The sequence below is a fragment of the Phascolarctos cinereus genome, unplaced genomic scaffold, assembly GCF_003287225.1.
Source record: "Phascolarctos cinereus isolate Bilbo 61053 unplaced genomic scaffold, phaCin_HiC Scaffold_1;HRSCAF=81, whole genome shotgun sequence".
NCBI classification, from domain to species: domain Eukaryota; kingdom Metazoa; phylum Chordata; class Mammalia; order Diprotodontia; family Phascolarctidae; genus Phascolarctos; species Phascolarctos cinereus.
Genome location: NW_027555514.1, coordinates 161114787 through 161140657, shown reverse-complemented (window position 1 = coordinate 161140657; position 25871 = coordinate 161114787). Strand labels below are relative to the sequence as shown.

Genomic DNA, 25871 nt, shown 5'->3' with positions numbered 1-25871 from the left:
TATCTAGAAGACATCTAATGAAGCAGATAGGTGGTGCAGTGGATAGTGCTGGGCCTGGAATAAGGGAGACTCACCTTTGTGAGTTGAAATCCAGCTTCAGACACTTACTAGCTTTACAACCCTGGGCAAGTCACTTAACCCTGTTTGCCTCAGTTTCCTCATCTGTAAAATGATCTAGAGAAGGAAATGGCAAACTACTCCAGTGTCTTTGCCATGAAAACCCCAAATGGGATGATGAAGAGTCGGACAACACTGAAACACACAGCGACAATGACAACAGAGGACATCTAGCTTTGAGATGTTCTATAGGCAGTTAGAGATGCAACCCTGGAGATCTGGGGAATGGGTAGGGGTGGATGCATAGATCTGAGAATCATCAGCACAGAGATGATAACTGACTCCATGGGAGCTGAGGAGATTACCAAGTGAAAGAGGGAGAAGAGAAGAGGACCCAGAACAGACCATTGGGGGACATCCAAGGCTATTGGGCATGACCTGGATGAAAATCCAACAGTACAGATTGAGCAGTGATCAGGAGACAGCAACATCACAAAAACCTAGAGAAGGGGCAGCTAGGTGGCCCAGTGGATTGAGCCTTGGAGTCAGGAGGACCTGAGTTCAAATCCTGATTCAGACACTTGCTAGTTGGGTGACCTGGCAAGTACTTTTACTCCAATTGCCTCCAAAAAAAAAAAACCTAGAAAAGAATGTTATCAAGAAGAGGGAGATTGATAGTATCAAAAGCTACAGAGAAGTCAAAAAGGATGAGGAACTAAGGCAGCTGGGTGGCAGTGGATTGAGCACTGGCTCTGGAGTCAGGAGGATTTGAGTTCAAATCCAGACTTAAACACTTACTAGCTATGTGACCCTGGGCAAGTCACTTAAACCCCACTGCTCAAAAAAAAAAAAGGATGAGGAACTGAAAAAGGCAAATAAGAGGGTAACTTTGGAGAAAGTAGTTTCAGTCAAATGCCAGATCACAAAAATTTAGGAAGAGATTGGAGGAGGTGGAGGCACCTATTGTAGATGGATGATCTTCTCAAGCTTAGCCACAAAAAGCAGGAGAGATATAGTACAATAACTGGTGAGGATGGATGGACCAAGTGAGGAGTTTTTTGAGCACAGGGTAGAAGGCAGGGGAAGGAGGCATTTGTAGATAGCAGCGAAGCAACTAGAAGACAGAGAAAGAATGACTGTTAATGAAAAAGTAGAGATAAGAGAAGGAGTAATTTGACAGGATAGAATGAGGTCATTTGTGCACGTAGAGGGGTTTGCCTTGTCAAGGACAAGGGCTTCATGTGAGACAGGTGTAAAGCAGAAGATAACGGCACAAGGCATTGTATATGGGATAAGGAGGAAGCTCTCAAGAAATGATTCCAGTGAAGTATGAGGTGATGTTCTCAGCTGAAAGGGTGCCATTACTTTGGCAATGTTGGTAGCAACCCTCAACTGACTCTCAGCTCTTCCACTGACCATTGATGGAAAACCCATTAAGGGAAATGGTTGCCCGAAGGCTAATCTTATACTTGTTCTCCCAGGATGGGGATCCCAAACCCTGCCCAGGCAGGAAATTTCATGAGTTTTGCCTGACAATAAGCATCCATTCAGCATTAGAGAGAAATAAGAATAAGCTAGAATAGCATTTTATGAAGACAAATGGAGGAAAACACTCCCCCCCCCAACACATAAACATAAACAACTCATCCAAGCTAGTTTTTTAACTGGGAAATAATGAGCAAAACAACACTGAAATAAAATTCACGTGGGTACACCCATCATGTGATTGCCACCCCAGCAGATGGCTGGGGGGAAGATACATATGCCCACTTGCTGAACTGTTATATGAGTTACTACTATCAACGTCACCAATGCTCACACTCTGATCTCTCCTAAGCAACCAAAAGGGAGGTACTACAGTTTGTGGCAGAGAATCATATCTCAGATTTAAATAGCACATTTTGTAATGGAAGATCTCAGGGTACTTCACATGTGCCGTGTTCATAATATCTGAGAGACAAGTAGGCAAGCAAGGTTTAGGAACTCCAAATTAGAGATCAAACAAAGGTTTTCTTGATTTAAATGAAATACCCAAAATCACACACTGAAAAGTGGGCAAGGATTCCAGGTCTTTTAGCCCCCAATACCCTCCCATTATGCATCATGGTTTGGGGATACAGTACTAGCCTCAGAATCTGGAGACCTACCTGGGTTCAAATCTTACCTCAAATACTTAATAGCTATATGATGCTTACTTATCTTAGTTGTGTGACTATAAACAAGTCACTTAACCCTTAAGAGCCTCAGTTTCTTCATTTAAAAAAAATACACAGAGATAAATAATATTTGCCCTACATCACTGTTTTGTTGTGAGAAAAAGTACTTTGTAAAGTCATCTGCTCAATCCACTATAGAAATGTGAATTACTCTTATTATCATCATTTCAACGAACTGAGGGCATATCCAGGTCTCCCATTTCTAATAGCAGTACCCTCTGTACTACATCATACTGCCTCATCTATGACTTCTGGTTCCTTCCAAAAGCATTTTCTGGATAGAGCCCTGGGCCTGGAGTCAAATCCAGCCTCAGACACTTACTAGCTGTGTGACCCTTTGTAAAAGTGATTTAACCTCTGTTTGTCTCAATTTCCTCAACTGTAGAATGGGGAAAATAATATCATCAGCCTCCCAGGGTTGTTGTGAGGATCGAATGCTGGCATGCAGTAGTAGGTGGTTAATAAATGCTTTGTTCCTTCTTTTCTTCTAGAAAGCAATAGAGGAACATTGCTGCCCTAACATGATTTGTAGCATGTATATCCAAACCACATGCTTTGTATCAGTTACTTGTAACAGCCGTAAATAACTCTAGTTATACAAGATGCATTCATTCACTTTCTACCTATATCCACCTTGTAATAACAGTGTAGCAGCCACAACTTGATTCCATTGACTCTCTGCCCACCCTCGATCAGGATGAGATGAGTATGAAGACAGGCAAAAGGATGGTGCCAAATTAATGGAGAGGCCTATATGAAGGGGGATAGGTTTTAGAAGTAGAAAGCTAAGTGGACTAAGGCAAAGGGAACATGAAGAGCTTCAGTGCCAGGAACTGTAGGGCAGATAATTTCACCACACAGAGTGGTGGGGTACCAGGTCAAGAATCCCAAACCACAAGAAAATTTATCTGCATTTGATTCTTGAACAAATTTCTATCCACACCCTTAAAATGTATGCAGATAATCACAAGATCTGAAGGTCTGTAAACATGGGCCTTGGCCCTTTGTCAGCTTGGCAGGTGTGCAAATGAATTTAATTCAGTTGTTTTGCTTTCTGAGAGTATGATAAGATCACAGGATCACTGGATTGGAAGTAGCTTTGAAAACTGAGTCAGTCAGCCCACGTGTAGAGTACCCTGTATATACAGTCTTTATCCTCTTGCCTTGAGGCAATACATGCTGCTTAAAACAGACAAAAATCCAGATAAAATGGAATTAGAGACTCTCACAGTTAGATGGACCTCAGAGGTCACCTAATCTAATCTGTACTTAAGTAAAATCCACTTTGTAACATCCCCAACAAACAGTTAATCAGGGTTTGCTAAGTCAGATGTTTTATTGTTCAGTTTTTTTTCAGTCATGTCTGAGTCTTCATGACACCATTTGGGGTTTTCTTGGCAAAGATACTGGAGTGGTTTGCCACTTCCTTCTCCAGCTCATTTTACAGATGAGGAAACTGAGGCAAACAGTCAGATACCTGAGGCTCTATTCCTACAAATGCACTTACCCAGCATCGTGGGTGACAAAAACATTTCTGTCACATACCCATGCATTTGTTCAGCATATATTCTACCCTCTGTACTATGTGCCTTCAGAGAGCCATAGCATCTCAGGTTTGGAGGGGAATTCAGGAACATGTAGTGGATCTGACCAAGTCCCTTTTATATCATCACTGACAACACACACCACATTGCTATGTTTATAAGGACCCCAAACCCGGCCAACAGCCATCTTGAGTTGGCCAAAAAAACAAAACAAAAAAACTTCCACATCATATGATCCTGGATTCAGCTCCTCCCCCAGCGACTACCTTCCTCCACTAGACCCTATGCAATATTCAGGCAGAGCAATTAATTCAGACAGAGCCATTTGTGCAATAGCATCAAACCCCCAAAGCACCCGGTGCACAACCCATCTCTTTTCCTCCATGGGGATCAGAGGCAACTATTGTAAATTACCACCCAAGTCTTCCTGATGTCTCCCCTCCCAATCATGCCACCTCTTAACACATCCCTAGTTTGTTAACAGAGAAGAGAGAGGTCTGGTTTGAGCCTCTGGAGAACTAAGTAACCCAATATTTCACAGAATCATATAATCTCCGGATTTAGGAGACACTGTAGATGTTATCACTATGGGGATTTCATCAGTTTGGGTACTCACAGCTCATCAGGACCCTCAGTTGTTTCTACCCCTCTGATTGGAGGGCTGCAGGTCAGACCAAAAAACTCCTCCCAACATTCCCATTTAAAGAAGATTCAGAAGCCCAGCCAATTTTTCATTTCCCACCAGCTTCCCTGCTTGCTTTTCAGTCCATCGTCATCGTGCCCCTACAATAGTATTCTCTCTCTTCCTTCTTCCATATTCCTTTTGCTTGTTGTCTGTCCCCATTAGACTGTACACTCCTTGAGTTTAGGACTGTATTTCTTTCTTGTTTCACTTTTACAGTATCCCCAGCACTTATCACAGTGCCTGGCACATAGTGGGTGCTTAATAAATGTTTATTGTATTGTATCAGGCCCAACTCATTCTTAAACAGTAATACCTACAAATATCGAAATTCCAGGTTTCATTAGAAGACCTCCAGTGTAGGAGAAGACTATTGCCCCCTAAGATAGCCCTTTCACTTTTGGATAGCTGATACTGTTGGAAATTTTCCTTTATATTTTTTCTTTTTTTCCTTTTTGTTTTTTCCTCTCAACAAGCACTGAGCCTAAATCCACTGCTGTGCCACTTTAGATCCTGGTTTTGCCCACTGGGGCTAAGGAGGACAAGGCTAATCTCTTTTCCATATGATAATCATTCAAACTCTAGAAAAGAGTTATTTTTTCCCTGTCTACTCTCTTCATTATACCCCCAGTTCCTTCAGCTAATCCTGGCAAGTGATTGGTTCCAGTCCCCTCACCAACTCAGTCATCCTCCTCTTGGTGTTCTCCATCTTATCAACAAAATATGGTGCCTAAAACCATTCCAGAAATGGTTTCATTAGGAGAAGGTAAAGTAAGACGATTATCAATCCTTATCATAGACACTCTATCTAATAAAACAACATAAAATTGCATTAGGTTTTCTAACTGCCAAATGGAGGAGATCTAGGACCAGAAAGTGTGGTAGAACCTGCCAGAACTTGGGCTCCAAGACACAGCTTTCAAGAATTCAGAGTTACTCCATGCCAGCATGAGGAAGGGATACACATTATGGGTGTGAGCAGACAGCAAAATAAAATAAATACGGAACTCTGAAGAAAGAGTAGAGTAAAAATGTCATCAAAAGAAAATATAGCCTAGTTAAAGCAAGAAAGGATGATTGTGTAACCTATGTTTTCTGCTGGTATCCTTGCAATATCCAAAGTAAAAAAAAAAAAAAGACTCCAAGATGTTGAGTGGACCCACACATGCAAAGTGGTGAATTTATGAGAGGGTTTTGATCTGAGTTATTAAAAGGTATATCCATTTTAATAAGATCAGATTACCATTTAAATATGATTCCATTTGAATGTGAGATCCTTTAAAACGCAGTGACTGGCTTTTCCCTTTCTTTGTACCCCAGGGCTTAGGACCTGGCACATAGGAAATAATAAATCCTTGTTAATTCATTAATTGAACTGATGATGATTTACTTAAAAGAAACCCAGAGATTCAATTAAAAATACATAATTTAAAAGTTCAGTAAAGTTGCAGGATACAAAACAAAGCCACAAAAATAATCCTTCTGCATGCTATTAACAGAACCCAATAGGAAAAGAGACAACTATAAAATCTATAAAATGCCCAAGAGTTAACCTACCAGAACATACTTAGGACTCGTAAATATAATCATAAAACACCCTTTACAGAAACAAAGCAACACTTAATTAGCAACTTATTGTTCAGGACTGGACCACATACTTATATGTAACAAAAATGATGATATTATATAGCTTAATCTACCAATTTAATGATTAGACCAAACTGCCCGGAGGTTACTTTATAGAACTAAACAAAACAATGACAAAATTCATTTGGAAGAGCAAAGAAGTCAAAAATCTCAAGGAAAATGGCCAAAAGGCCAAAGATAGAAATAATCTGTGCTTTAGGCGCTATGGAAATAAAGGTGCACTAATATATTTATAGCATGTGCTCTAAAGCAAGTCTTCCAAACCCCATTCACACTGGCCAGCTGGGTCTGCAGAAGTGACTTGCCTACTTCCCTTCAGGGCTTTAGAGTTCAACCTGAGGGCCAGGAGGGTGTCATTCTAACTATACATCAGGAGTCCCCATTGATGTGCTCCATGATTATGAATTGATATCAAATGAGGCAGCCAAACCTAATTAGCTTTTAATTAAGGGTATTTACTTAAGTGGCACAGAGAACATTTCCCTCAAGAGTCTATGACACTCTCCCACCACTTCATACAGAATCCAGGGGAAAGTAGGCTCAAGCTTAGAAAGTACATCCAGTAAATGTGTCACAGCCCCAGGTTGCTAGAAGTCCTTTTTCTCCCACATTGTAGAGTACTCATAAAGTTCTCCTTAGGTAACAAATCATGAACTCCATATTAAGAGGAAAATCAAAATTTCAGATTACACAAATGGCTACAGGAAGACATGTGATGGGTATTAGTAGGCTACGATACTTTGTTATTGTTGTTGTTGTTAGCAGCTAGGTGGCGCAGTGGGTAGAGTGCTGGGGTGGCCCTGGAGCCAGAAAGAATAATCTTCCTAAGTTCAAATCCAATCTCAGACACTTACTAGCTATGTCACCCTGGGCGAGTCACATAACCCTGTTTGCTTCAGTTTCCTTATCCATAAAATGAACTGGTGAAGGAAATGGCAAACCACTCCAGTATCTTTGCCAAGAAAACCCCAAATGGAGTCACAAAGAGTTGGGCACGATTTCACCACGTTGAGATGTGATATAGATGACATTATCAAGGACATATGAACAGAAAAAGTCAGTTTACAAAATATTTATTAAGTGCCTATTATGCTCTAGGCATTGTGCTAAGTACTAGAAATACCAAAAGAAAAACAGTCATCCAGGGTTCTTGTGATCTAATGAAGATTTGGGCTGTCCATTTATCAAGAGGGAAAGATAACAAATGGTCAATCCAAATATTACACTGGTATTCACATCAAGTAGAGCCTTCACTAATGATTTATGGTTCGATGGCAATCTGTACCAGTGAAGGGATTATGCACATCAAGGAGAATATGGATCCAGTAAAGTATTGAAGGAGAATGAACTGAACTGGAAGTCAAAAGACCCAAGTTCTAATCTTAGGATCTACATAGGACCTCGGACAAATGACTTAAAGTACTCCCAGACTTGGTTTGTAAACTGTTTAAAAAAAAAGTGGTAATAATATGGAATGACTTCACAGGAGTTTTGCATGGATCAAATAAAATGCTTTTTATTTCAATTTTGCCTAGAATTGGTCCCAAGCCATACTCAAAATTTACTCTAAATATATCTCTAGGTGGCAAGCAACCAATAAGCCCTACTGCTCTGTTTTGAAAGTAGGGAAACCAAACCACAAAACTTCTCGATTTTCCCAAGCCAAAGAGAAAGAGAACTTCCAGGTTCTTCCTGGAGAAGCCAACCCTCAGGAGCTCCCTTCCCCAGATCAAACAAAGGCTTAGAAAGCACCTACTAGAATACCATCTGGTCCCATAAAAAACTGCTTTCCTTTTTTCCTTCTTTTGCCCACTTCAAATTGCACATAACCTTGGCATTCTCTCATTATTACAAGACCATAAGCAAGTATTAGCATAACTGTGGAAACCTGGATAGCATCCTATCTATTGGTTATTTGGTAATATTACCATGAAGATTATTTAATTTAAAAAATTCAAAACACAAGATCACAAGACTGTATGTCAATATACAGGTATAATAATATATAGGTATGGAGGTTTAAACAAGTTTAAACAAGTAAAAATGACAACTCACTCAATGTGAACAGGTTGAATTTGATTTCCCTGTCAGAGAGCTGGGAGTTTATAGGTTTAGCCAGGGCCATGGAGGCAGGTGTGATCATGCTAGCTGGTATAGCTGACTTAAGAAAAAGACAGGAAAATGAACATGCCAGGTTGACAGAGCTCCCCAAGTGTCTAGTGAATAGAATAGGAATAGAGAAAGTAGGTTGATTTCTTTCCCTGGCTTGGAATTCATTTTGTTCTAAAAACTTTTATCAGTTACAAGAAACTTACACATACTTTTGCAAAAACTTTACTATATGCTTTGATAGAAGGCAACTGAAGTCACTCATCTAGTCCCCAAAACTCTGTGTACATTGTCCAGGACAAGGGAACAACAGCATAAGGAATAAAGGAAAATATTTTTCCCCTTCGCAAGAGAAGAATGCATGAGCTGGAGATATCCATAGGCGCTCAGATGGTGGCCATTTTTCTGGCCCCAGAACAAAACGAAGATAAGACATTTTATATTTAATGCCATGCCTTGTGGCCAAACATCTTACTGCCTTCTCATTCCTCATCACAAGGCTCCTGGAAAGGGGGAAGGGAGGGTCAGCATAAACAACCTCTTTGTCCAAATGAAGACAATGAAACACATAGAAGGAATTACTTGAAGCAAGCAACTCAACAAAAAACACTGGAGACAGAAGCTGGTATTATTGCTCATTCTCAGCCTACAACTCTTTTCTAATACACAATATGATGCCATGACAATTTCTGAGCTTTCTCTTATCTTTTGTCATTTTCTGCAGCCCCAACTTCCAAATAGTATTGGAATGCTCCCCTGAGCAAAGTAGCTCTGGTCTGGTCGGCTGTTTATCTTAAGGAGCAAAGGAAGGGACCATCTGTGAGAACTCAGCCATTCTCTGCCTTTTTTTCAATCACACTAGATAATGAATACGTATATAGCAAGCTAACCTAAAGGTTGTTGTTAAGGCATTTCAGTCATAGCTGACTCTTCATGACTCCATTTGGGGTTTTTTGGCAAAGATACTGAAGTGGTTTGACATTTCCTTCTCCAGCTAATTTTACAGATAAGGAGCTGAGGTTAAACAGGGTTAAGTGACTTGCCCAGGGTCATACAACTAGTAAGTATCTCAAACCAAATTTGAACTCAGGTCTTCCTGACTCTAGGTCTGGCGCTCTATCCACTGCAACACTTAGCTGCCCCAAACATGAAGGAGTTCATCTTATTAAAACATGGTAGTCAGGAATCTCAAAAAGGAAAATCATCAGATGACACTTATGTTAGTGCCCTCATCAATTCGTATTTGCTGAACACACATAACACGCCAATTTCATCCTCTCTTGTTCCCTTGATTTTACTTCATTTGTTTATTCATTCATTCACTCAGACACCTACTGCTCAATTTCTATGCTCCTGATCTAAGGACCAACTTTCTACATTTGGATGTTGATACCATCTCTTATGGCACTTCTGGGTTCACATGTCACTTAGCGGGAAACTGCTTTCAAAAATCTTCTCTGGGCTTTCATGTTAGATGCTACTATAATAAATCCAAAAGAACTGTCTAAAAATCCTTTGGCCGTCTGGAATTCTACTGCAACGAGTATTGCTTGAGATAAGCAGACCATCAGAAGAGGGTTTGGAAACCCTTTTATTACATAGATATTTTTGCTTCCTGCTGCATTAAAAATCTAGAGGATCAAGTAAAATAATATATGTAAAGCAATTTGTAATTCCTAAATGCTAGCCATTATTATGATTATTGTGGTTGTTATTGTTATTATTATCATTATACATAAAACAGGACTATAGAATGTCCTCTAAAATATGAAGTTATTGCCTAGAAGTTACTGACCAGTTTTATATTTACCATGTCCCTCTACAGACAAAACAAAATGGGACTGATTTAAATTGTATCAATAAGAATTTTTATGAAATGTTTAAAAAGTATATATATTGCCTGATAGGGGAAGTTACTATGAAATACTGGAATGAATGAGCCAATCTCAAATAGAGTCACCTCAGTAGGTCTAGAAATAGAGAATTATCTTCTATGTACTACATCTTTAATTTAGCTTGTCTTTAAGACGAAAAAAGTAAATTAGAGTAGAACAGACATACAAGACAGTCTCTTCTGGATCTTTATAGAATAACCTAAGCTTTGAAGGGAGCTAGACATTCTAAGATATTCTGAACTAGGACTAGAAAGATAGATATGTGTGTGTTTGTGCATAATATATGTATGTATATCTATATATGCCATATGCATAGAGTTGAACGTATAAGATCACCAAAAAAAGTGAGGAAAGAGAAGAGAAGAAGGCCCAAGAATGAGTCTTGGGTCTAAATTCAGAGGAAAGGGATGATGATCCAAGCAAAGGAGACTGAGGAGGAATGCACAGGATGAGAACTGAGAGAGACAGACAGGCAAAGACACAGAGAAAAAGAGAAATGGAGACAGACAGAAACAGAGACAGACAGAAAACACAGAGAAAGTACTTTCACGAAAACCGAAGGAAAAAAAAATAATCTATCCATCAGAGAGGCAGTCAAGTTTAGTCAAGGTCTGCAAAGAGATCAGACAGGTGGAAGCTGTGGAAAGATCACCAGATGTAGCCATTTAAGAGATGACTTGCAGACAAAAAGAAGGCAGTTTCAGTCAAGTGGTGGGGTCAGAAGCCACACTAGAAGTGGCTGCGGAGTAAGGAGGACATGAAGATGTGGGGTCAGCACAAATAGAAAGAGAGAAGAATACAAAATAAGAGCTTGGGAGAATGGCAAGGTCAAGTGAAAGCTTTTCTTTTAAAGATATGAAAAGCCTGAGTATGAGACAGCAGGGAAGGGAATTTCCTGTAAAATGGAAATTAAATTATACTAATCTAAAAAATATACTAATATATTAAGTATATTACCATATACTATATTATATATAATACATAATACACATATACATAAAAGGGAGACAAATTATTTGTATAAAATATACACACTTGTAATACCTATCACAAAAGTATTCATAACTCAATAACTCATATTTATTAGTCTTATAGGATTATGAGATTTAGAGATGACAGGAGCCTTATAAAGCATCCAGCTCAACTCCTTCATCTTAAGATGAGGAAACAGAAGCCAGAAGAGTTTACAAGACCTACCCAATGTTGCCCATTGCTGGGATGTGATTGCAGATGCTCTTCCTCCAAAACCAGTGCTTCTGCCACCATACACATTTGGGTCATAGAGCTGGAAAAGATCTTAGAGGCCATCTCATACACACTCTCATTTTATAGATGAGGACCCCAAGGGAGAGGAGTGAGACAACAACTATTCATTAAGCATTTACTACATGCCATGCACTATGCTAAACACTTTACAAGTATTATTTCATTTAATCCTCACAACAACCTTGGAGGGTAGGTGTTATTATTATCCATACTTCACAGATAAGGAAACCGAGGCAAACAGAAGTTAAGTTACTTGCACAGGGTCACACAGTTAGTAAGGGTCGAAGACTGGATTTGAACTCAGGTCTTCCTGACTCCCAAGCCCAGTGCTCTATACACTATGCCAGCTAACTATAGCTCTATCCACTCAGGCCCAGGGTTGTTAAGGGACTTGTCCAATGTCACACAGACACCAAATGATGAAAGTGGAATTTGAACCCAGGTCCTCTGACTCCAAAGCCCCTGCTTTGACCACTGTCCCAAAATGACTCCTATGTGAGAATCTAATGAGATCATACAAATGTATCACTCTGTACATCTCAACTCGCTATAGAAATGTTAACAATTCTTAGTCATTCTAGAGAACATAGTAGGATCTTGATAAATGTTCACTGACTGACTGGAAGAGGCAATATGGAGGGCAGGATTCATATCTTTTTTTCAATCTTTGTATAGGCCTCAAGAGTCCAACAGTAGTCAAAGCTTAAGCAATGTTTCCTGAGCCACTCAGAGAAAAGGGAAAACAGAATTCAAAGTAGTAGTGATTGGAGACCACCCGACCTAAAGCAATCTGATCCAATGTGCACCTGAACAGGAAGCCTTTCTACAACATAACCAACAGTCATCCTGTCTGCTTAAAGATCTCCAGCGAGGGGACAATCCACTTCCTTCTGAAGCAGTCCAATCGGAATTTTTTCCTTTTATCAAGCCTGAGTTTGCCTCTTACTAACTTCTAGCCACTGTTCCTAATTCTGCCTTCTGGAGCCAAACAGAGCAGATCTACTTCCCCTCAGGCTGCTAGGTGGCACAGTGAATAGAGGATGGGGACTGGAGTCAGGAAGACCTGAATGAAAATCTGGCCTCAGACACTTATTAGCTGTGTGACCACGAACAAGTCACTTAACCTTTTCTGCCTCAACTTCCTCAGCTATAAAGTGGAGATGATAATAGCACCTACCTCTCAGGGTTGTTGAGTGGATCAAGTGAGACAATACTGATAAAAAGCACTCAGCACGATGCCTGGCCTATAGTAGGCACTATATAAATGTTTATTTCCTTCATCAGTCCTTCATACACTCAAAGATGGCATGATCTAAAGACCTTTGACCATTCTGATTCTCTGTTCCAAATATTCTCCAATTCATTAATGTTCTTCCTAAAATACAGGATCCATAACTGAACAATTACACATGGTCTGACCAGAGCAGGATTTAATAAGACTTTGTTGGTTAGTCATTTCATCTGTGTCAGACTCTTCGTGACCCCATTTGGGGTTTTCTTGGCAAAGATACTGGAGTGGTTTGCCATTTCTTTCTCCAGCTCATTTTACAGATGAGGAAACTGAGGTGAATAGAGGTAAGTGACTTGCCCAGGGTCACACAGCTAGTAAGTATCTAAATCCAGATTTGATCTTAGTTAAGAGGAGTCTTCCTGACTCCAGGTCCGGTGCTCTATCCACTGCACATCAAGCTGCCTCTTAACAAGACTACCACTTCCTTAGCCCTAGTTACTATAGTTCTCTTGCTTCTTCCTAAAAACATAGATTTTTTTTTTTTTGCCATGTAAAACTATTAAGTCATATTGAGCTTGTGGTCCACTAAACCCCTGATCTAAAGGTCTATAGTAGCTGGGGAACAGAAAGATGCTCATTTAGATGGTCACAAGGTAATCTCAGGGCAGGGACTGTCATGTTTTTTGTAACCCCTGTGCCCAGCACAATGCCTCTCACAACAGGTGCTTAATAAATGCTCATTGGTTCAATCAATCATTTATTAAGTGCCTACTACTTGCCAGGGACTATACAAAATGCTAAAGATACAAATAAAAGGAATGAAATATCCTCAGATGAAATAAAAGAATTGGTGATCAAACTGCCAGTAGCTGTGAGATCAGAAACTGGAGACTGGGGTCTGATTTTTCCAAGCAAGCTCTTTTGAAGTGGAAAGAAATCTTCAGTGGATGAAGAGGGTTGTTTAAAGCTGCCATCTAGGACTTCTCTTGATCTCTGGCAGGTCTCTGTGGGTTCTGCCCTTGTGTTGCAAGCCCTTAATATATGCCTGATGATTGATTGACTGTAGAGGAATCACAGCATATTACTTGACTGAAAGTTATGGTTGGAATAGCTTTGCAGCTCCAGCTGGAGAAACAGTCTAAAAGCTGCTGTTCAAATGTTTGGGGACGAGTCCACCGCATTCCAGAATTGTGGCTTATTGAGTTGTTGAGATCCTCTGACAGTTCTGTGAACATCTCCTCCCAGAGGAGGGTGTAGAATTGTGTGTTTGGTGGAGCACAGTGGAAAAAGAAGAGGAAAATGGGCTTTGGGGCAGGAAGGGGGTGGGAAGCAGAGCAAAAAAAAATGGGAGCATTTGAAACTTTTGAGTCTTAAAGATATTTTCTCTTCCCATACTTCCTATTGGAGAAATACAGTTTAAATAAAAAGAGCTGGCTATGATGAGAAGATGATATCTGCAGCTCTAAGACTTCAAAAAAGCAGGGAAGAAGGATTTCACAACCAGCTTGCCAAATTACAGGGGCATAAGACTACAACAGTAGGTAATGGCTAGCCTATCACTCTTGTTCCTGGAGGGATAATTACTCTTAAATTTTTTCCTGCACTTTAATCTATCCCACCTACCCACGCCAAATAAAAGAAAATAATAGCTAACATTTATATAGCACTTTACGGTTTACAAAATACTATACATATACTATTTCAGTTGAACCTCACAAAAACCTTGGCAGGTAGTTAATATTATTATCCCCATTTTACAGAGTAGAGAGGTTAAGCGACTTGATCACAGTCATCATGATAAGCTAGGTGGTGTAGTGGATAGAGCCCGGAGTCAAGAAAACCCGAGTTCAAATCCAGCCTCAGAGACTCACTAGCTGGGTGACCCTAGGCAAGTCACTTAACCCTATTTGCCTCAGTTTCCTCATCCACAAAAAGGGGTAATAATAACACCTACCCTCTCAGGGTCGTTGTGAGGATCAAATGAGGCAATAATTGTACTGTGCTTAGCGAAGTGCCTAGCACATAGTAAGCACCATAAAATGTTAGCTATTAAACAGTATCTGAGGCAGGATTTTAACTTGGGTCTTCCTGATTCTAAGACCAACACTCTATCCACTGGAACACCTTGATGCCTGAGCTAGGATGATGGATGGCATGATTTCCAGGAAAGACAGTATGGTATAATGGCTAGAAGACTGGCCTGGGCTGGTCCTGACTCTGAAATATAGTAGCTCCTCCACCACAGACAAATCACTTAACTTTTCAGTACCCTCAGACAGTTCTCTAAAATGGTAAGGAGCTTCCATGCTGGGAGTTCCATCCACTGAGGGACTCACAGGTTTAGAAAAAAAACACATAGTTTCATGCTCAGAAAGTAAAGCATATCCTTCCTTTATTTCTTCTCAAAGAAAAGTGAAAAACTTGGGAGGTTACTCCTCACTTGAAGTCTTCAAAAGCAAAAGCTGGAAACCCACTTGTCTCTGGTCTTTCTTTGTTTCTCCAATGCTTAGCACAGTGCCTGACACATAGAAGGCACTTAATAAATGTTTATTGACTGACAGATTTACTAGTCTGGCACATTGTAGATTCTTTTTCAGCTAAGTAACAAAGGGGATAAAGGGCTGGGCCTGGAATCAGGAAGAACTGACTTCAAATCCAGCTTCAGACATTTGGGCAGGTCATTTAACCACTGTTTGCCTCTGTTTCCTCAACTGTAAAATGGGGGATAATAATGAACCTATTCCTAGGGTTGTTATGAAAATCAAATGAGATAATATTTAGCACAGCACCTGGCAAATTGCTGATGCTAACAAATGCTTGTTCTATTCCTCAATGTCCTCATCTGTAACATAATAACCCAATTACCTTCCAGAGTTGTTGTGAGACTCAAACAAGACATTTGTAAAGCTCTAAGCACAGGCTCTGTGCTGAGCTAGTAGGTGCTATGTAAATATTTATTTACTTCCTCTTCTCTCATACAGGTTGGAATTGATGGCCACGGAGATCCACTCTGAATTATGACACTTAGAAGGAAAAAATGACAGTACAGAAAAGTCCTGATGAGGGGACAAGAAAAGAATATGGGGGGAAATGAATGTTAAAATAAGCTGATGAACCTCCTCTCTATCCCCATTCTATCCCAAAAGGTGACAGTTATTTGAAACATCATAGATACTAAATTACAATGGGACTCCGTGGTGACTAGGGGTACCACTGTCAGTAAGGGATGCTATTTAGGCTAAAAACAAGGGTTTTTAAAAATCCAGTCATGACAACTGGCACACTGTTGAAAAGACTTGGTTTTTCTGGTTCTACTTCTTGTTGTTCAGTCATTTTGGTCATGTCCAACTCTGTGTGACCCTTTTTGGGGCTTTCTTGGCAGGGATACTGCAGTGGTTTGCTATTTCATTCTCCAGATCAGCTTACAGATGAGGAAACTGAGGCAAGCAGGGTTAAGCGACTTGCCCAGGGTCACATAGCTAGTAAGTGTCTGAGGCCAGATTTGAACTCAGAGAAATGAGTCTTCCCAACTCCAAGCCTGGTGCTGTGCACTATGGTGCCACCTTGCTGCCCATTTTACTTCTAGTTTGAGCTCTTCAACTAACTAGTTATATGACCTGTAGCAAGTCACATAGCTTCTCTGCTGTGCAACTGAAAAGAGTTGTACTAGATAAGTTCAAATACCCCTTCCTGCTCTAAAATTCTATTACATTGGACTCCCCAAAACAGAAAGCATTTATAAACCTAGAAAACTGGTCACATTGTAAGGCATTTCCCTCCTACTCTGCCTCCCAGTTGACCACTGATTCTTGGTTAATTTCATTATTCTCACCTCTGAATGCTATTCTACAGCTAAGCTGGACCACTCCGTATCTCCTAAACATAACCCTGAACTTTCCCACCTTTGGGGTGAGCCTTTGCTCACACTATTCCCCTTGTGTAGAACGTTTTCCCCTCCCCACCTGAGGTCAAATAATATATTACCTAGTGGTCAGTTTTTTGAGTGATTAGTTGTCGTTGCTGTTAAGTCATTTCGGTCACACCAAATTCTTTGTGACCCCATTTGGAGTTTTCTTGGCAAAGATGCTTGAGTGGCTTGCCATTTCCTTCTCCAGCTCATCTTAGAGATGAGAAAACTGAGGCAAAGTCGGTGAAGTGACTTGCCCAGGGTCACTCAGTTAGTTAGCATCTAAGGTCAGATTTTAACTCAAGGAGCTGAGTTTTCCTGATTTCAGTCCCAGTGCCCTATCCGCTGTGCCACCTATCTGCCCTTTTGGGTCCTCAATCAGCAAGCACAGCCCATTTCCAGAAATGTACTCAGGATTGCTCACTAGATCCTCAGTCAGTCAATAAGCATTTATTTTGCACATATCATGTGCCAGACAGTGGTAAGAGCTGGGCATACAAAGAAAGGCCAAAGACAATCCATGCCCTCAGGGAGCTCCCAATCTAATGAGGGAGACAGTAAGTGAAGGAAAGTGTACAAACAACTTATACTCAGAAAAATAGGAAATAACCAACAGAGTGAAGGTATTAGGGCTTAAAAGGGTTTGGAAAAGGCTTCCTATAGAAGGTAAGATTTTAATTGGGACTTGAAGGAAGCCAGAGAAGCCAGAAGGCAGAGATGAGGAGGGATGGCCAGAAAAATACGCAGAGCCAAGAGATAAAGGGTCTTGTTCATGGAGCAACAAGAAGACCAGTGGATAAAACAGTATGTTCAAGGTGTTAAGAAGACTGGAAAGGAGAGGGAAGTGGGTTATGAAGGTCTTTGAATGACAGAGGATTTTGTATTTAGTCCTGGAGGTGATAGACAGCCAATGAAATTTATTAAATACAGAGATGTGTGGTTGCACCGGTTAGAATTTATGCTCTGCTGGCATAGCCTTATACAAATCCTTCTTCTACCTGAAACCTTTCCTGTTCCTCTCTTGTGGATGGAGCAATATCCTAACTTCTCTCCCCATCCAGGTTAGGCTAAATTTTCCTTGACAAAGTATTGAGATATTTCTTGAGACTCGTTTTGGCTCAGGGGAAAAAAAAAGCTTAGACTGTTGACATCACTTCTGGATGTACAAAGCAGCCCCAAGAAGTGCCAGTGTCCTTCCAGATGCTTGGCTGGTGAATTTTAGTCAATGGGAGCTTTGCTCAGTTGAATCTATTCAAAGTTTCCTCTATGCCATGAGGATCCTCCTGCTATGGCTAAGCAAATCTCCTTTAAATAACTGTTGAATGACATACAAGAGTCTCATTTTGTTCCAATATCAAACCAAAACTACCAGGGACTAGCCTGAGTTTGGCCCAGCCCAGAACATCTCTCTAGATAATAATTTTCCCCCTAAGACTCTGCATAATCCTTTCAAGTATGCTTTTCTGAAGTACTTTGCCATAGGTGTGCATTATTATGTTCTATGTTTGTTTCATTCCCCTATAAGACAGTATGCTCCATAAGGATAATCTTATCTTTAGCTCTTACCCAATATCTAGCACAATGCTTTACTGGTTAAATTTTCCTGAGTCTGAATTGCAACAATCCTATCTATCCCTGAGACTATCCGAGGCTACATTTTGATCAGTATAGGTTCTCCTTGGTTCAAGGTGTGGACCTCTACAATACAAAGCTCTTTCTTCCATATTACAGAGTTTTCTGTGTCTAGATATGATTCTTCCATTCTCACTTTGGCAACAAAGACACATTTACTACCACAGCCCAAAGGCTATCACCCAGAGGGCAAAGAAAGAGATTAACATCAATTGGAATCTCACAGATCCTCAATCTAACTCCATTACACTTTACTGGATTCATGTGGCTCAAATATTTTTGTTCTTTTAAAGGTCAGACTGGGTCCTGGTCTCAGTGGACACTCATGCAGAGAGAAGGAAAAATATATATCTCTGTTTTGACTGTTGCACTGAACAGCAGGAGAGAAGAGAAGAAAGGAAAGTTCTTGGCTAAGCCGAAGAGAAACTTGCCAGTAAATCTGGTGAATACTCTAGCTTGCCAAAAAATATCCCCCAAAGTCCCATTAACACTATGACACCGAACTAGAAAAGTACCGAGAAAAGCTTAGTAACACTGCTGATATCTTGGCATGTTTTGAAAGAGAGATTGTGTTTCCATTTGTCAAGGTTCAGGTGGGGCTACTCATATGTGGATAGGAACAGCAAATACATCAGCGATGGGGGAGGACTGTGAAGCTGATGTTTAAGGCTGGGCATTGCAATGGGTTCACTTTGCAAAAGCTTTCTGCAGAAACTTTCTCGGAAGATTGCACTTCTAAATCTCCTGGCCTTACTTTGGAGTTCCAGGTTAAGCTAGACTTTTAAAATGATAGTACAGCCGGGGGGAAAAAAAACCAGGAAGAGAAACACATTAACTGCCCAAGTTGAGTGGAAACTCAAAAGTAGCTCACAGCATACAAAGTAGTAAGTACAACAGATCTGGCATCCTTACAGAGTTAGTAATCCAAGATGTGGTATGTGAAATAAGCAAGGGATTTATTCCAAATCTATTGCCATTTTTTTTGCCTAGTCTTGAAATGTATTAAATTTTCTACTGACTCAACTCAATTTTACAAATATTTTATAAATCCCTACACTGGGCTAGGGATTTAAAGATTAAAAAATGGCAGTCCCAAGGCTTCGAAAAGCTTACAGTCTGGTGGGTGACAAGAGGCATTTACACAAGTAGCTATAATAAATTAAAATAAGTCAAATCAGTGGCCTGAAACATTTGAGGCAAGAGGGAATTAAAGAAGGCTTCATGAAGGAAATAAAATCCATCTGGTCATCCGAAGGAAGAGAAAGTATATGATCCTGTTACCACTAGGATCAAACATAAACTGCTCTGTTTGGCATTTAAAGCTCTGGCCACAAGCTTCCTTCCTATCTTCCCAGTCTTCTACATACTCTGTGGTCCAGCCATAGTGGCCTCCATGCTTTTCCTCACATATGACACTTCCTTTCCCATCTCTGTGTCTTTGGATGTCTGTACTCCTTGCCTGGAATGTTCTCCCTCCTAACCTTCAGCTCTTAGAAGCCAGAGCTAGCTTCCTTTAAGACTCAGCACAAACAACCAACTTTTGCAGGTGGCTTTTTCAATTATCTTAGCTACCAGTACCTTCCTCTCTTTCACCTACTCTTTGGACTGATGGATATGTTGTCTCCCTCCTTAGAATGTAAGTACTTTGAAGGTAGAGTCTTTTTTTCCCTTTTTCTCTTTGTGTGTTTATATATACATAACATACATACACACAAATAGTAATATACAGCATATAGTAAGCACTTGATAAATTTTTGCAGATTGATTGGAGAAAGCCTGTTATAAGCACAGGATTCCAGTATGGACAAATGCCTCCCAAAAGAGGGAAGATAGGAAGAGATTAGGTAACACTGAGTATTCCAATTTGCCCAATCAATCAATAAACATTTATTAGGTGTCTACACTCACTGTGCTAAGTGCTGGGGTTCTATAAGACAGTCCCTGCTTTCAAAGGACTCATGCAAACAAACACATACAAACAAGCTATACAAAGGATAAATAGGAAATAGCTAATAAGGAGAAGGTATTAGAATTAAGAAGGATTGGGAAAGATTGCCCGTTAAAAAAAAAATATAATTTCAGTTGGGACTTAAAGGAAGCCAGGGAAGTCAAGAGGCAAATTCGAGGAGCGAGAGTATTGCAAGCATTGGGGACAGCCAGAGAAAATGCACAGAGCAGAGAGGAGTGTTTTGTTCACAGAACAGGCAAAAGGCCACCATCACTGGATCAAAGAGTATGTATCAGGGAGTAAGGTTTAAAGAGAATGGAAATGTAGGAAGGGGCTAGGTTATGAGGGATTTTGAATGTCAAACAAGAGTACATAAATGAGAATAATGAGGAAAAAAAAAACAAAGCTGGACAGGCAAGTTGGAGCCAGATTATGAAGAACCTGAATGATGCCAAAAATTTACATTTTATTCAACAAGCATAGGGAAGATTTCTGAATTACTGAGTGATGCAACAAGAAATATGAATTAGGAAAATTACTTGAAAGTCATTGCTTTTGAATATCAATTGTCTCAAACTTTATTGCTGCTTTGCCTATCTATATAAATAGGGAGGGGGCATTTTTTTTATCATCCCCTCACATATTACTGCTAGAATTTTTTTTTTTGCCATATGGTATATAGAAATGTTCTAGTTCTAATAATCCTAGTTCTGTTATTTCACTCTTGCCAGGAACTTCTCCCTTCCCTTCCTATCCTCAAGTAAACCTATTACAATCCATACTTTATACTAGATATTCCAATTCCAGTAACTGTTTCTTCCTAACTAAACTCTGTGGGAATCCAAGAAATGACACCTTTGAAAATAATTTCCTAGGACAGGAGTTACAAGACAGTTACAAGTTCTCCCTTGGTCTGACCATCAGGTTCCTTAAATTTTTGGTTAAGAGAAGCTAACGACTGTATCTGCTCTGTTGTTTTGATGTTCTGTGAAGTTGGACAGATTCTCACCCTGTTGTCCTCCTGAATCTCCCAGTCACTGGAGAAAGTTGCAGGCTGCTGTCCATGAGTACAGTTGGAAAACTGGAAGAGACTGGAAAACATTCTTCTGTTCTCTTGAGTGTCTGGGAAGATGGCATCCTGGAAATTGACTCCATGAGGCAAGAGATTATAATTTTCGTCCATCCTGAAGCAAAAGTAAAACAAAACCAGAGATCTGAACTGAACTCTCATTGGATACTACAGTTTTACAGAAGCCATAGCAACCTTCTATCTTTGAGGCTCCATACTGATAAACGAAGCAAAAAGTAAATATTTTTAAGTTTAGAAGTCTCCTGAGAGACTTTAATTCCTGTAGTTTGTTTGACTGTTGTGGTTCTGTGAAGCATAAGATAAGAAGTTTGCAGTAGAGATAACAGTCTATTAAGAATAAAAAATAACACTACAGAGAAGGAAGACCACACTCTAGACCAAAGTGATGGAGTAGGGTTCATTGATCAATCAACATGTTCACTTTTCACATTTGTGAAAATGACCAGAGCCTGTTCTAATCTCAACAGGTCTCAGAATAATAAGAGGAAGAATAATTTCTATGTAGCTGTTAATATCCTTCACGGCAAGGGAGTCTTGTGAAATGGGAATCTGTCAGTCTAGCATTTAACTTACTGTATTTCTGCACTAACTTTTTGTAAATATTGAACAGCAAAAAGATGAAAGAGTTGGCTGACTACCACAGCAATATTGAACAAAACTGTATTTCACAATAAGATGGAAACAAATAACATTTCCTGACAGGTTTGCAATTCCCCCCACTTTGAAAATGGGGTTTCAATTTTCTTTGCTATAGCTGGGCCCTATTATGTTTTTTCTCTTAATGAAAAATTGTAGACAATTAAAGTGTCTCTATAATGAGAAATGTACTCTCTCAGTCTTTGTTGGCACTCTTGAGAAATTTTACTTAGTCTAGAGAAACAATTCAAGCCAGAACCATGACACGCTGTATTCTAAACTTAGAAATTCTGGCTTAGATGTGGAAAACATGTGTTGCAGCAAGCTCAATGTGGGGGCACTTTAGTGTCTCCATTCTCAGAAAGATGCCGAAGTCTGGGGAGTTAATAAGTCATCTACAGACACTGGTTGTAGTCAGTACCAAATATTTTGTATTACATACTACATTGCTATGTCAGTATTGTAATTATTACTAACAGCCTTGCATTTGGTTTTATTGGCTCACAACTTTAATCTATAAGTTATTTTCAAAAGCACTTTGGTGATTCTCAAACAGATTTTTTTCCTCAAACAGTCCAGAGCATTAGACTTGGAATCAGGAAGACTTGAGTTCCACATGAGTTCACACCTACTAGCGTGACTAGGGGCAAGCCACTTAACCTCCATGCCTCAGTTTCCTCATCTGTAAAACACACAGATAATAAAAGCATCTACTTCACAGGGTTGTAGTGAGAATCAAATGAGATAGTATTATTTTACCAATTCCCTCCTCCCAATTTAAATCACATAAAACCAGTGAATTTCAATTGTTAGTCTACCTTCTAAGTCTTTGACTCTCGGAGAAGTATGAGACACAATGGTCATGAACATGTGCTTTATTCTTCTAGACTGATGAATAATTTTTAGAGAACTTTATAAGACTTCAGAAGCCTGGAATCAAGAGTGACTTTTTTTCTTTTTATACAACTCATGCTGCCCTGAAGAGAGTGGACTCTTGATATTTGTTGAAAAGAAATCAGTGGATACACATTTATTAAGCACCTACTATGCACCAGGCATGTGAAGATACAAAGATAAGCACTGGAGATACAAAGAAAGGTAAAGTCAATCCCTACCCTTGAAGGGCTCACAATCTAATGGGGGAGACAACATGCAAATAATTATGTACAGCTTGCCAATTTTTTTCCTCCAGATTCATAGGGACTATCAAAATGAAAATTCCCTCCACTAGGGCAGGTAGACAACTCCATGCAACTTCATACGCATTTATTAAGCACCTAATATGCACCAGGCTCAGTGCTAGGTGCTAAGGACACAGATTCAATACAGAATAGTCCCTGTCCTCCAGGGCTTATATTCTAACTGAGAGAAGAACAACATGTACACACATTTATGTAGCAATCATGTGATGGTGGGGGACAATATAAACTTCACATGAAAAGTAGTTTCTTAGTTGTCTGGGTCATGAAAAGTTTAAGTGACTAGACCATGGTCCACATCAAAGGCAGAATAGGAAATCTAAATTTTCCTGACTTCAAGACTGGCCCACTCTCCTCTAGAGTACAGAGTCCCTCAACCCATAAGTAGAGCAATGAAATCTGGTAAGAGCCTGGCTGTATACTGGAGAATTCAGACAACCATTTCAGTCTAGAGTACACCTTGATGCCTTCTCCCACAGCTCTCATTGTAGGTTATTAACAGGCAGATGGTTTTAAAAGTCAGCAAGACCCAGTTTGTGTAGCTGTGTGACCCTGGGCAACTGATTTAACCTCTCTCAAACTCAGTTACCTTGCCCTGTCGATAAAACGGGGATAATAATAGCACCTATTTCAGAGGGGTTTTGTAAGGTCCAAATGAAACCATACTTGTAAAGGGCTCCTTAAAGCACTATATAAATGTTAGCTATTGTTACTATGAACATGGTTATAGTTCTAAACCTGGAAGCTGGAGTGTACTTGAGTCAGCTGAGTCTTCCATTGTTAAATTTTCAACGAGTATTTACACCTCAAAAATCGCGCAAATGCTCCAAATCAGGGCTTGATTTATTACTCTGTCAATTGCCTGGGCTTAAGAAAGTGACAGAGAAAGTGTTAATAAGGAAGATTAAACTTTTAAGGGTGTCCCAAACACGTTTTTTCCCTGCATAGCTAGTTGTTACCCCACAGATTTGCCCCAGAGGACCTCAGAGATTGTCTAGTTTCTTTTCATTTTACAGATGAGGAAACTGAGGCCTAGAGAAAGTAAGTGACTTGGCTAAGGACACAGTTAAAAAGCTGGTAAGAGCGGCAGCTAGGCGAATAGAGAATAGTGAATAGAGTGAATAGAGAACCAGCCCTGGAGTCAGGAGGACCCGAGTTCAAATCTGACCTCAGACACTTGACACTTACTAGCTGTGTGACCCTGAGAGAGTCACTGAACCCCAATAGCCTCACCAAAAAAAAAAAAAGAAAGAAGTCAACTGATAAATCCTCCAAACTCTTGGGAAGAGCAGAATTCTAGATATATTTTCACCCCTTCCTAAATTATTCCTTTGGCTCATTGGCAAAGATCTTGGTCAAAATGATGGAGGGAGGGAGAGGAGGGAGAGAGAGAGAGAGAGAGAGAGAGAGAGAGAGAGAGAGAGAGAGAGAGAGAGAGAGAGGAAGTGAGTGAGTGAGAGCGAGAGAGAGCGAGAGAGAGCTTGTATTGTCCACGTAGATTATGCGTGTCCACGTGGGTCTATCTAAAAGTGAAAAAGAGTAGCGTGCGGTCTTATTATCGAGGACCTGCCCGTAGCGCACACACATCCTCACAAGCAGACAAGCAATCAATGGGGCCCGCGTCCTGCAAGCGGCGTGGGAGGCGCTCAGCTCACCTGAGGAAGAAGAAGTAGGAGTAATCTTGCACCACAGTGTGGGAATGGCAGGAGAAATAGCCCAGGCCAGTGAGGTTGAGCCTGGAGCCTGCGGGCACCTCCAGCATGCTCCCCCACGCCTGGTCACACAACATCTCGATCTCGGCGGAATAGAAGAGCCCTCCCTCGGACGCGGCTTCGTACTGCCACGGCAGGTAGTTGTACAGGCTGTACATCTCCTGGTGCAGCGCCAGCACCTTGGCGTACACGATGATCTCGGCCAGCTCCGCCCGGCAGCTCTCGCTCAGGGGTCTCCAGTCGGACGGCAGCTGGCAGCCCAGACTCGGGCTGAGCTGGTCGCCCAGGCAGACCAGGGCGAGGAGCAGGGCGGGCAGCATCGTGGCGGTGGGAGCGCCTACACCACGCGCTCCCTGCTTCCCAAAGTTTCCCCAACTCCCGCTCTCCGCTCGCCCCTCTCTTCAAGCGCGGGTTTAACTGACAGTGGGCATGCTAGCCTGTGCGCATGGTGGGGACCAGAGAGGAGAGGGCAGAGGGAGCGTGGGGCTGGCCCAGACTGGAGAAAGGAGGGGTTCGCGCTACACCTCTTTGGCCAGCGCCACGGCGGCTGAGCCCACAGCTGGACGGGTTCTGCCTAAGAGTCCTTCTCCTCTCCTTGTTCTTTCTCCTTCAATCCACTGAGCTAGCCCCTCTACTCTCGGCAGGAGTCGCTCCGCCTCAACGCAGTCCATCCCCTGTCCTATCGCTTTAAAAGGGTCGCCAGGACCTGGCTACCCCGCCTCCTCTTCTCCGTGACTTTTCTGGGGGCGTGGGCTGAGAGAGAGAGGGGTGGGGAAAAAGCAGACCCGCTACAGCAGTAGCCCCAGTGCCTATATTTCCTCCGACCTCGGGGGGACGAGAGGGCGCAAGCTGGGTGGAGGAGGAACGGCGGGTTAAGCGAACCAGCTGCCAAATACTTGTGGGAGCAGAGCGGGAGACCAGATACTGGGCCACACTAAGAGGCTCCCAGGAGAGGCTCTGAGATGAGCTGAGTGAGAGTGTCACTGGCAGCCGGAGTTTGAGTTTGGGGTTGTCGGCCTCAGCTCCCCAAATAGTTTCTTTAAAAGAGTTGGAGGTGTGAAACTAGCCCGGCAAAAGAGCTTATTGGAGAACCGGAGGGC

At 41.0% G+C, this 25871-nt stretch overlaps 1 protein-coding gene across 3 annotated transcripts in view; it reads right to left on the bottom strand.

The window, feature by feature from the left end:
* The window catches only part of CCDC3 (coiled-coil domain containing 3), a 125527-nt gene extending 99966 nt beyond the window's left edge, over window positions 1–25561 (bottom strand). For 2 of the 3 annotated variants that reach the window (XM_020999731.2, XM_020999732.2), the window contains exons 1-2: window positions 24715–25561; window positions 21144–21318 (exon numbers count right to left, since the gene is read on the bottom strand). In XM_020999731.2, the coding sequence (XP_020855390.1) occupies window positions 21144–21318; window positions 24715–25091 (552 nt within the window). In that variant the 5' untranslated portion in view covers window positions 25092–25561. The remainder of the gene's footprint in view (window positions 1–21143; window positions 21319–24714) is intronic. The other variant, XM_020999733.2, reaches the window with a different exon arrangement.
* Between the last annotated feature and the right edge of the window lie 310 nt (window positions 25562–25871).